The 12618-nt window shown below is 39.8% G+C and overlaps 1 protein-coding gene across 3 annotated transcripts in view; it reads right to left on the reverse strand.

Moving 5' to 3' along the window:
• The window catches only part of PAK1 (p21 (RAC1) activated kinase 1), a 90368-nt gene that overhangs the window by 43289 nt on the left and 34461 nt on the right, over window positions 1-12618 (reverse strand). For all 3 annotated transcript variants that reach the window (XM_019631660.1, XM_019631659.1, XM_019631658.1), the window contains exons 3-5: window positions 6851-6951; window positions 6215-6362; window positions 921-958 (exon numbers count right to left, since the gene is read on the reverse strand). In XM_019631660.1, coding sequence (XP_019487205.1) covers window positions 921-958; window positions 6215-6362; window positions 6851-6951 — 287 coding nt within the window. The remainder of the gene's footprint in view (window positions 1-920; window positions 959-6214; window positions 6363-6850; window positions 6952-12618) is intronic.

The raw sequence follows: 12618 nt of genomic DNA on the forward strand, positions 1-12618 counted from the left end.
AAAAAAAAAAAAAAAAGGACATTTTGATGACATTCAGGACATCAAGGGTAATACGATGACAGCTCTGATCGCCATTCCAGAAAGAGTTCCAAAATTGCTTTGAAGGGTGGAGTAAGGTGGGGGCATCGGTGCACAGCTTCCCAAGGGGAGTCTTCAAAGGTGATTGTAGTGATGTTCAGCACTGAGGTATGTAGCACTTTTTCTAGGATGAGTTTGCGAACTTAATTGTCTGACCATGTGTGCGCGCGTGTGCATCTCACAACTTACTATTTAAAGACCCCTTCAAATACATCAACATCTCATTTTATCTGCTCTGGAAAACAGAATTTTTAAGTTGAGAGAGGCAGAGGGACCTTTGAGGTCATCTAGTTTCACTCCAGCCAATTCATTCATGATTCTTACAACATCCCTTCAAGAGACAGGGCATTCACTACAACTTCAGAGGACATAATGGATAACCTTAAATAAACAGAATCTGTTCCCTTCAGCAATTAGTCTTAATCCTGGCTTTCTACACCCTACCAACCAAAGAAAGGGAGTTCTCTAAATTCATGTTTTTGAAGAAATGTTCAGATAAAGCAAAGTGTATCATCCTTTTTATTGATGAAAAAACTCAGCCTCAGAAAGGCAAATTGGCTTTCCCAAGGTTCAAAGCTACAAATGAAAAACTGAGCCTGAAAGCCAGTTCTTCTGGTTCCAAAGTTAGGATTTCCAGAACATTAAAAAATTAAAATTGGAAGGGATACGTACTATTTATATTTACTAAGTTCAATTCCTCACTGTACAGAGAGGTACTCTGAGACCCCGGGTGGGAATGACCTAGATGAGTGCCTCCCAGACCAGGCTCTGCACCTGTTATAGTGTCTTGATCCCTAACCACCATACCTGCCCATATTAGAACAGAGGAAATAAGGACTTACCAAAGTGTTAGAAGAATTATAATCCTCAGCTAATTTATCTGCAAAGGAAAAAAGACAGGGGACTCAGTTAGTAAACAATTATAGTTAATCTATTCTCGAGAGCTAAGGAAACTTATCCAGTCAAGCATTTGCCAGGCTCAGAGGATAATAATATTACTGGTACTATGGGTCCTATACCAGGATAAGCACATGACCTTCTTAAATCTTCACTACAGTTCTGAGTACTATTATTATATCTACTTTTATAGATTAGGAAACTGAAGTTCAGGGACATTAAGTAATTTGCCCAGGGTACACACAGATCAAATAGGAGTCAAGGTTTGAATCCTGGTCAAATTCTAATACTATGCTAAAGCTGTATCCACATCATCAACTATATCATCACCAGGCCTGAATGAATGGTCAAGGAAATTTCCTGCAATCTAAAAGAAAGGGAAATAATTCATGGTTGGCACTGTCCTGAGCCATCCCTGGCAAATTATGACCAGCCTGCAGCTTCAGCTTTTAGAAAAGATCTACATACATGTCTATTCCCTGCAGGGACAGAAAGACTAAGGCTTAGGAAAGAGAGGAATTAATCATGTCAAGTCTAATTAAAGGTAGGGTCTTGTTTCTAATAAGAGATTCGAGTTCTCTCAATGAGGCAATTATCATATTTCACTGATTCTGAGACGTACATTTTTTCACATTAACATCTCTGAAACAGAGATATGTCTTACATTCAAAGGCATTTCCTGTTTTAATTGGCAACCTTTTTTTTCTTTAGTGGTATATAAAATCATAGTACATCTTACAATCAATGGTATCTTAGACTTAATGAAATATGAAACATACAACTAGTGGAGATCTTAGCAAGAAGATTAAGACCAAGTATTGTGTTTGGTTTTATTCTTTAATTCCTAAAGATACAAGAAGAAAGTGACTTTGCCAGTTCACCACCAATGGAATTCAGGAGGGGAACTGTTCTACCAAATCCCACATATTCCTCACCAACAGGCAAGCCCAAAGAATGTCCAAGATCCCAATTTCATTATATAAGAAAGTGCCAGGCACAGCTTCTTTGGTCCAATGACAAATAATGAACCCACAAGCTGCAACAATATATTTTAAAAAACCCTGACTAGCCAGCTGGACCCTGGAGAAATCAATTCAGGATATACCTTAAACATAATTCATTTGTTTTTCTTGTCCAAAAGAACATCAGCTGAGGCAGAACACAGTGCAATACTATGCCTTCACTGCACCACTTCCAACCTTATGCTTTGCTAGTGTTTTTGAGGACTAGGTTATTCCGGTAATAAATATATCTCTGTCATAGGAAAAACAAGTAAGCATTGCTCCTTTTAAATGGGATGTACAATTTCTATATATCAAAATAAAATTCCATAGCACAGAATGATAGAGCAGAAAGTACTTCCAACCCCTTCATTTTACAAATGAGGAAACTAAGGTTCAGAGAAGGAAAGAAACTGGTTCAAAGTTGCATAAATCAGTGGCAAAAGTAGGGCTAAAACCCAGAACTCTGAGCTGTCAATCTAGTCTATTTTTTGCCTACCATATTAGCTACTAATTGGTACAAAAAATAAAGTGCTAAAATACCCCAGAAAACCTGACACAAAAATTGGCAGGGAGGATTATGCTCGGCCTATAGCAGCAAAGGTTTTAAAGGCCCAAGTTTAAAACACACTTCCATCACAGATTGGTTGAATCACCCTGAGTAAGTCACTTAGTTTCTCGGAGCCTAATTAATTTCTCCGAGTCTGTAAAATGGGGATAATAATCCTTGCCCTACCAACCCCTAAGGCCATTATGGGAATCAAATGAGATCATTCATATATAAGCATATACAAATTAAAGTAGTGTTATCACAATTAATAGTACAAGCAGGAAAAACAGGAAAAGGAGAGAGGTGACATTAAAAATAAACTGTGCCAAATACACAATTTTGCCTAGAGTTGCCTAGTCTTCAACTTCTAGAAAATTAAAAATCCCACATGTATGCACACACACACATATACACATATACTCATTGTTATTCACATATGCATGCACGGGTGAACATACACACAATTACCTGAATGTGTATATCTATACATATATTCATTCATGAATATGCAAGTGGACTTTAATTCCAAACATATGCAAACCCACACAGCTATGCTTCCATACATATATGGCACATGTACACATCTACACACATAGACATAAAAAAATAAATGCTTCCAAAGATGTTGCTGCTGAGGCTTCAAATCTAGATTCTAATCTCATGTCTCCATGACAAACTACAGAAAACACAAGCAGTAATCTCCTGACTGGATATCTTGCCCCCAGCACCCCTCAATCCCAATTTCTCCTTGGAATGACCCAGTCCTTTAATAGGAGAAGTAAGGCAGGCCCAGCGGGGCCAGACGTGAAGAAGGAAGTGCTGCTGATAACATGCATGACCCTCTCCTGGCCACCACCATGGCAGCAGGAGCGAAGCTGCAGTCTGTCATCATTACCATCTGTGCCCTTTGATATAAGCCAGATACTTGCTGGGGAAAGCATCCTTCAAAATAAGCTAGTTCATCCTGGTTCTCACCTTCCTCCACAATACTGCCCTTTGACAAAGACAGCATGAACTCTGGAAAGAACACCAGACTCAGGATTAAGAGGCCAGCTCTGTCACTAATTTAGCCACATTAGAAAGGCCTTTTTTGGTTTTAATGTCCACAAAACAATGGAGAATTGGAAATGATATATACTAAGGACATTTCTTGCTCTAACATTCTAAGATGCTATATAAAAGGTAAATTTCCAGAAATGTAGGCCTTCTCATAACTTATCTAGGAAAAGGAAAATCTCTCTGCTACGGAAGGAGGTTCTCCAAATAAAGTTACTAGAGGCAAGTAGTAAACTGAAAGGGTGCTAGTATAGAAATTAGGAGACCGAGATTCTAATCCCAATTCTGTTATTAAAAACAACTCTGGCTTTTTCGCAATGGGTTTGCTACCAGAACACAGGTGTAGTGAAAACCACTGCTAAATCTAACCCATAATGGGAAAAGAAAAAGATTCATTTCAACATCATCATCAATAAACATGTAGATTCTAGCAAGACTACCACTACAGGTCACCTGATCTACAAATGTGGTGGGATTGACAAAAGAACCATCGAAAAATTTGAGAAGATGTCTGCTGAGATGGGAAAGGGCTCCTTCAAGTATGCCTGGGTCTTGGATAAACTGAAAGCTGAATGTGAACGTAGGATCACCATTGATGCCTCCCTGTGGAAATTCAAGCACAGCAAGTATGTGACCATCACTGATGCCCCAGGACACAGAGACTTTATCAAAAACATGATTGCAGGCACATCTCAGGATGACTGTGCTGTCTTGATTGTTGCTGCTGGTGTTGGTGAATTTGAAGCAGGTATCTCCAAGAATGGGCAGCCCTGTGAGCATGCCCTTCTGGCTCACACACTGGGTGTGAAACAGCTAAGCATTGGTGTTAACAAAATGGATCCACTGAGCCACCCTACAGCCAGAAGAGATACGAGGAAATCGTTAAGGAAGTCAGCACCTACTTTAAGAAAACTGGCTCGAAACCTGACACAGTAGCATTTGTGCCAATTTCTGGTTAAAATGGTGACAACATGCTGGAGTTAAGTGCTAACAGGCCTTGGTTCAAGGGACAGAAAGTCACCCATAATGATGGCAATGGGTGGAACCACGCTGCTTGAAGCTCTGGATTGCATCCTGCCACCAACTCATCCAACTGACAAGCCCTTGCATCTGCCCCTCCAGGATGTCTACAAAATTGGTGGTATTGGTCCGTCCCTGTGGGCCAAGTGGAGACTAGTGTTCTCAAACCTGGCATGGTGGTCACCTTTGCTCCAGTCCATGTTACAACTGAAGTAAAGCCTGTTGAAATACACCATGAAGCTTTGAGTGAAGTTCTTCCTGGGGATAACGTGGGCTTCAAGGTCAAGAATGTGTCTGTCAAAGATGTTCGTTGTGGCAATGTAGTTGGTGACAGCATAAATGACCCACCAGTGGAAGAAGCTGGCTTCAGAGCTCAGGTGATTATCCTGAACCATCCAGGCCAAATAAGTGCCGGATGTGCACCTGTGCTCGACTGTCACACAGCTCACACAGCTTGCAAATTTGCTGTGTTGAGAAGATGGATCATCGTTCAGGGAAAAAGCTGGAAGACGGCCCCAAGTTTTTGAAATGTGGTGATGCTGCCATCGTTGATATGGTTCCTGGCATGCCCATGTGTGTTGAGAGCTTCTCTGACTACCCTCCTCTGGGCCATTTTGCTGTTTGTGACATGAGACAGTTGCTGTGGGTGTCATCAAAGCAGCGGACAAGAAGGCAGCTGGAGCGGGCAAGGTCACCAACACTGCCCAGAAAGCTCAGAAGGCTAACTAAATAGTATCCCCAATACCTGCCACCCCAGTCTTAATCAGTGGTGAAAGAGCAGTCTCAGAACTGTTCGTCTTAATCAGCCATTTAAGTTTAATAGTAGAAGACTGGTTAATGATTACAGTGCATCATAAAACCTTCAGAAGGAAAGAAAAATGTTTTGTGGCTCATTTGTTTTTTTGTGAGTGGCAGTTTTTAAGTTATTAGTTTTTAAAATCGGTACTTTTTATGGAAACAACTTGACAAAAAATCTGTCACAGAATTTTGAGACCCATTAAAACAAAGTTTAATGGGGGGAAAAAGGACATTCTGGAAAAAACAGTCCCTTATACAGAGAGAGTACATCTAAAGAACATTATTGACCTGTTTTTCATTTGACTGATAAAAATTAGTGCCTAGAGGAAGAAATTGGGCTTGCCTATTTAAAAGACACACATTAAATCTGTTATTAAATAACTTAATGATATTAATGATAATGATAGCTACATTTCCATGGTGCTGTTTATAACCTATAAGGAACTTTCACGTCAATGAGCTCATTAATTCCTCACCACAACCTCTAGAGATAGTTATTATTCCCATTTTGAGGCTCAACGAAACGAAGTGACTATTAGAACCTAGTGTCAGAATTTAGATCGTCTAGCACAAAGTCTATGCTCTACATATATTACTTTTTTACATGTGCAGTTTCAGAGTAAACATGCAAGTTTGATGCAAAAAAAACCCATCATCTTGGCTTTCAAATTCCGAAATTCCATCTTAGTGAAAGTGCCATCTCCACTCTTTCCAATACTTTCTTCTCTCACCCCACACCAACGGGCATGTGGTGCTTTTCCACCCGGATGAAAATCCTTTTTTTCCCAAAATGCACTGGACACAATCCTCATACCTGTGAAGCTCATGTACTTCTGGCTGTTGGAGGTCTTCTTTGAGTTATAGAATTCCAGTACATCCAGAACAGCCTGTGGGTTTTTCTTCTGCTCCGACTTGGTGATATTTGATGTTTGAAGCAAGCGAGCCCACTGCTCTGGCATCCCCTATAAGAGAGATATGCAAGGCTGTCAGGAAGACACAGTCACAGGGACCCCAGGAGGACAATCAGTGCTAACTGTCATACCTGCTAGCAGCTGAAGACGGGCTTAGTCATTCCTTTCTCTCGATACCCTCAGAGCACTACACAAGCCTCTTTTATAATACTTATCTCACTATATTAGTCATTTCTTGAGATCTTTGCTCCTTCACCAGGCTATTCCCCATTTCGAGCAGAAACATGTCTGATCTGTCTCTGTAATATCAGTGCCCGCATAGAGCCTGCTGCCAAGGGGCCACTTAGAGTTCTATTTAAGGAATGATGCTTCAAAGGCTCTTTGGAACAGTTTTGGAGATGAGGGAAATGTCCCTCTCATGAACATAATAAGGTAGTAATGAGGGTCTCAGGCACCAGGAAGACTAGAAAGGGTTGAAGCTAACCGTGTATAGCCAGAACTCTAAAAGACCAAAGGCTTTTCTGTGACCCAGGACTTACAGTAAACTCCCCTGTGACAGCATCAAAGCCAACGTGAATTGTGTGCTCAAAATCTGAAGGAAGAGAAATCTCTGGCCGTTCCTTCTCCTTCTTTTTGTTTGCTGCAAAAGTAACAGGGAAAAGGAAATTAAAAACAGAAACATCATTACATTTTTAGGCTAATTTAGCTCTTTGTTGAGCTGTACGCTCCTTTAGAAGCCAAGGACTGCCTATTTCATATATGTATTTACAGAGCCCAGCCTGGACTTAGATTCGAGTAGACGCTCAATGCATGATTAAAGACTTAACTTTTTGTTGAACTAAAGTAAAGGAGGAGCAAAAAGAACATTTATCAGAGTTACTAGTCCTGGTTCTACCACTAATGAGCCAACTGACCCAGGGAAAGTCACTTCCTTGGTCTGAACCCTGGCTTCCCCATCTGGAAAAAGAGAAGACTTAAGTAGATCATCTATAAAGACATTTGCAGCCTTGACATCCTACATTCTATGAGCTTCTATAACCTGCATCCCATTTGTTTGGTCCTTGATTACGGGCTGCTTTAAAGTTCTCTAAATTAAAGAATTTTATATTTGGAAGCTGTTTCAATAATAAGAATCCCTATTTTATCAGGTGCTTACCAGGCAATGGTTCAAGTTCTTTACATGTATTAATTCACTTTAGCCTCACAGCAACCCTATCAGGTATTAGCATCCTTATTTTGCAGATAAAGAAACTGAAGCACAGAGATTAATTTACTTAACCAAGATCACGTGGTTAGTAATTGGGACTACCCAGACCCAAATCCAGGCAGTTTGGCTCAGAGCCTAAGCTCTAAACCACTAAGCTATGCTGCCTCCCTAGGCTAGGATCTCAAAGGATCATAAGTCTAAATACTTGTAGTCATCATCTCCCATCAAGGGTCTTTTAATAAAGTAGATGTTCACTAAGGTCCTGCTTACCTGGCAGGAAAAGCTTCAATATTTAAAGAGTTGTAGTGATAAAGTACCCTTTTTAGGGGTTGCATTGTGTCCTCCCAAAAAATCGTATGTCCTAAATCATGGCATCTCAGAATGTGACCTTATTTGGAAATAGGGTCATTACAGATGTAATCAGTTTTTTATTTGTATCATTTGTATTATGCTCTAGCATTTACAAAGCACTTTCACATATACTAGTTCACTAGAGTCTCAAAACAACTATGTAAAAAGTAGGGCAGTGATTAGGGCACCCATTTGATAGAAGGAGAAACAGAGGTTCCAAGAAGTTAAGTAACCTGCCCAAGGTCATAGAGAAAGTTAGGAGCATATCCGGGACCAGAATTGAGGTTTTCAGACTCCTAGCCCTAAGGCCTTTCTGTTCTGTCACTCTGCCTCTCCTGGATTCCCTATGCTCGTGATAATGTTATCTTTCTTCTCTCCCAATGCATTCCAGTCCCCAAGCTATTAATGATTATATAGCAGACACAGTGATCAAATGTATTCACTCTTCACCCTCTTCATTGCCACCGTCCTATTTCAGCAGTGTTATTTTATTTGTGGTTGAATCATTCTAACTAACAGTAGCCTGTCACCTGCCTTCTGGTCTCCTCCAATCCAAACAGCAGTCAGGGTCATCTACAGCCTTGCTGTGCAGCGCTGCATCACGCTTGGGAGGTTATTGGAAATGTAGAAGGTCAAACTCCACCCTAGACCTACTGAGTCAGAATCTGAATTTTAATAAGATCCCAGGGCCGGCCGAGTGGCGCATTGGTTAAGAGCTGGCTTGGGATGCCAGAAGGCCCCGGTTCGGATCCCACATATGAGGGCCAGTGACACTGCCCTCTATAGCTAAGATGCTGAACAACAGCTCGACCTGGAGCTGGGCTGCCATGGGTCGCCTGCGACGGCGTAGGCTGCAGCCCCTGCTGCAGTGGGTTGCCATGGGCTACCGTGTGTAGCCAGCAGCCAGCGTGAGTGGCCAGCAGCCGCCATGAACGGCTGTCCAGAAGCCAGCGACTGATCTGCCTCGCCTGGGAAGAGCGCAATGATGGTGCCAACTTGGGCCAGTGAAGCAACGTCCTCCACAACTAGACTGAAGAACAAAAGGACAGCGACTTGTCTGTTCCCCTTCCCCCAATTCCCCAGCGCTGTTCCCATCCCCCAATTCCCCAATAAAAATCTTTAAAAAAAAAATCCCAAATGATTTGTGTGCCGATAAAAGTCTGAGAATCAAGAGAATGAGACAACAAACTACAGACAGGGAGAAAATATTTGTAAAAGATATATCTAATAAAGGACTATTATCCAAATTATACAAATAACTCTTAAAACTTAACAATAAGAAAACAACCCAAATAATAAAATGGGCAAAAGACCTGAATACACACATCACCAAAGAAGATATACAGATGGAAAAAATGCTCAACATCATATATCATTAGGGAAACGCAAATTAAAACAACAATGAAATACCACTACACACCTATCAAAAAGGCCAAAACCAAAACTGACAACACCAAATGCTGACAAGGATATGGAGCAACAAAAACTTTCATTCATTGCTGGTGAGAATGCAAAATTATACAGTCACTTTGGAAGACAGGTTGGTAGTTTCTTACAAAATAAAATATACTCTTACTATACAATCAAGCAATCGCACTGCCTGGTGTTTAACCAAATGAGCTGAAAACTTATGTTCACACAAAAACTTGCACATTTATATTTATAGCAGCTTTATTCATAATTGCCAAAACTTGGAAGCAATCAAGATGTCCTTCAACCGGTGAATGGATAAACTGGTACATCCACAAAATGGAATATTATTCAGCACTAAAAAGAAATGAATTATCAAGCCATGAAAAGACGAACCTTAAATATTTATTACTAGGTGAAAGAAACCAATCTGAAAAAACTATATACTGTATGATTCCACCTATATGACATTCTGGAAAAGGCAACACTATGGAGACAATATAAAGACCAGTGGTTGCCAAAGGTTAGGGGGGAAGAAGGGTTGAATTAGCAGAACACAGAGGAGTTTTAGGGCAATGAAACTATTGTGGATGATACTATAATGGTAGGTATATGTCATTATACATTTGTCCAAGCTTATAGAATGTACAACACCAAGAGTGAATCTTAATGTAAAATATGAACTTAAGGTAAGTATGGTGTTTTGATGTAGGTTTGTTAATCATAACAAATGTATCACCCTGGAATGAGATGTTGATAGTGGGGGAGGTTGTGTGTATGTGGGGGGGCAGGAGGTATATAAGTAATCTGTGTACCTGCCACTCAATTTTGCTGTGAACCTAAAACTGCTCTAACAAATGGAAGCCTACTTTAAAACAAACAAACCAACAAAAAGTTTGAGAAGCTCTGCTCTACAGATTTGTACTGTCTCCTTCATCTCCCAATACTTACGTTTCATACATTCTACACCAACTACACTGAACCAGTTATGGTTCATCAAACATAGCAGGCTCTTTCATACCTGTTCACATTTTCCCAAGCTTACTCCATCTGCCTATGAATCCTGCCTTTCCCTTTCTCTTTCCTTGCCACCACACCACATGAAGCCTTTTATTTATCCTTTTCCAGTCTCAGCTTAAAGGTCATCTCTTCTGTGAAGTCCTTCCTGATCTCTAGGTTGGGCAGTTCTTCAACCTCTCCTCTGTTCTCACGGCACCATTATACGAATTGCCTATTTTAAGGGTTTATCTTCCCAGCCAAACTGAGTCCCAGTGCAGGGGCCATGTCCAACTTGTCACGGATCTCCAACAGCTAGTACATGTCTGGCACAAAATAGGTGCTCACTCAGTGAGTGAAGAAAGAAACAAATGATCAGAAACCTAACTCAACCTGGCAAGGCATCTAACGCATCTGCCTAAGACAGGCAAAGTCTCTCCAGGGCAGGAATAAATGTTTCATTCTTACCAGCTCTGACCTGACTTTCACAAACACAATTCAAAAAAAAGTCTGGCTTCAAAGCCAAGGCCCTTTATACTCTACTACTTTACCTTCTCTAAAGAATGTCAAGTTGAGTCAAGAAAACAAATTTTGGTAAAATGAGAAGAAACAACATCAAATGAGAACTTACGCATAAGATACCATAACACACATTATTTTCCTTAATTAATACAATCCTATGAGATAGATTATTATTGTCATTTTCCAGATGAAGAAACTAAAAAACAGTTAAATAATTTACTCAAGCTCACACAGCTAGTAAGAGCTGGGAGTTGAACCCAGGTCCGATTCCCAAAGCTCTTTCCTCAGTATCTTAATGAAAACCATTTGCCTAAATGCCGATTGCTAGGGTTTCAGCTATTTATGAACTTATAATTTCTCTTCAAGAAGGAGCTGCTTTGAGAGAGGGAAAGCTAAGGGTTTACCAGAGCCCAAATTAAGCCATCATTTATGACATAAATCCATGTGTCTTACTCATAGCTAGACTACATGGGACATGTTGCAGAGCTTTGTAGTTGCTTTCTGTTCCAAAATTTCTTCTGATCTAGTCACTTAAAAGATTGCAAAGAACAATTATGCTATTTTTATATTTTATTTAGGTTTTTGTTTTATATTTATATATCTTATATTTTTACACATTGTTTCTACTACATGTTATTAATATATTATATAATACACTATCATAGGCATAGAATGTCAAACACAAAAGGAACTTTGGTAATGGAGACACAGAAAGAGAATGGCTCAAAAGATGGAGTAGTCAATAGAAAAGAGCCCCAGGGAAATAAAAGCATTTAACATATAAACATACAGGGTAATGCTGAAGGTGGCTCTGCTTCCATAGGCCATTCTTCTCTCTGTAGCCCTTGCGTATACCTCCATATTCCCACCTCCAAGTTTTTACTCACTTTTTCTTCTCCTTGCTTGGAATGATCTTCCCTCATTATCCCTGTTAAACATTCAGCCATCTTTTAAAGACTGATTCAAGTCCCACTTCTTCCAGAATGGATTCCCTAACGTTTCCTCCCTTAGCGAGTTCGAAAGACAGTGAGCCTATCATACTATAATTCATTATGTCATTTCCTATCCTGCAATTAAATGCATTAATCATTTCCCGTCCTATAATTCCTCGCTGTTTTTAAATTATGATCCTCTGTCTTTTTCTTTTTTCTTTTTTATTATTATTTTTTTATTGGGGAACAGCCATGATCATTGGTTACACATTGCTTTTATGCTACAATGGCATAGTTGACTCTTTTAAGGAGAGCACAGCTCACAGTGGCCCATGTGGGGCTCGAACTGGCAACCTTGGTGTTATAAGCACCATGCTCTAACCAACCAAGCTAACCAGTCACCCCTCCTTGCTGTTTTGAGACTTATCTCCTAACTGAAAATGTAATCATGGCCCAAATCATAATAGTAGCTGGGTTATTGTTGTTACTATTGGGTTGTCGGAAAAGTCATGATGCATTTTTTCTGTTTTTCGTTGCAAAAATGCATCATGACTTTTCTGACAACCAAATATTTTATGGTTATTACTATTGTGTTATTACTTTGTTATTACTATTTTTATTATTGTTCTTATTTTGAGGATCAACTAAGGTAAGGCAAATGTACATGCTTTGTAAGCTAGAGAGCTTTACAAACATGAGTTATCATTAATATAAGAAAGTGTCAGAGACATCTCTATTGCAACCTCATGAGCTACCTGGGTAAGAGTTGCCCAACTAATCTGTTCCTGGATTCCTGACCCTCAAAAACTGTGAGATAATAAATGTTTATTGTTTTAAGTTGTGAAAGAAAGAAGAAAGAAAGAAAGAAAGAAAGAAAGAAAGAAAGAAA

Source organism: Hipposideros armiger, unplaced genomic scaffold, assembly GCF_001890085.2.
Source record: "Hipposideros armiger isolate ML-2016 unplaced genomic scaffold, ASM189008v1 scaffold_1030, whole genome shotgun sequence".
Lineage (NCBI taxonomy): Eukaryota > Metazoa > Chordata > Mammalia > Chiroptera > Hipposideridae > Hipposideros > Hipposideros armiger.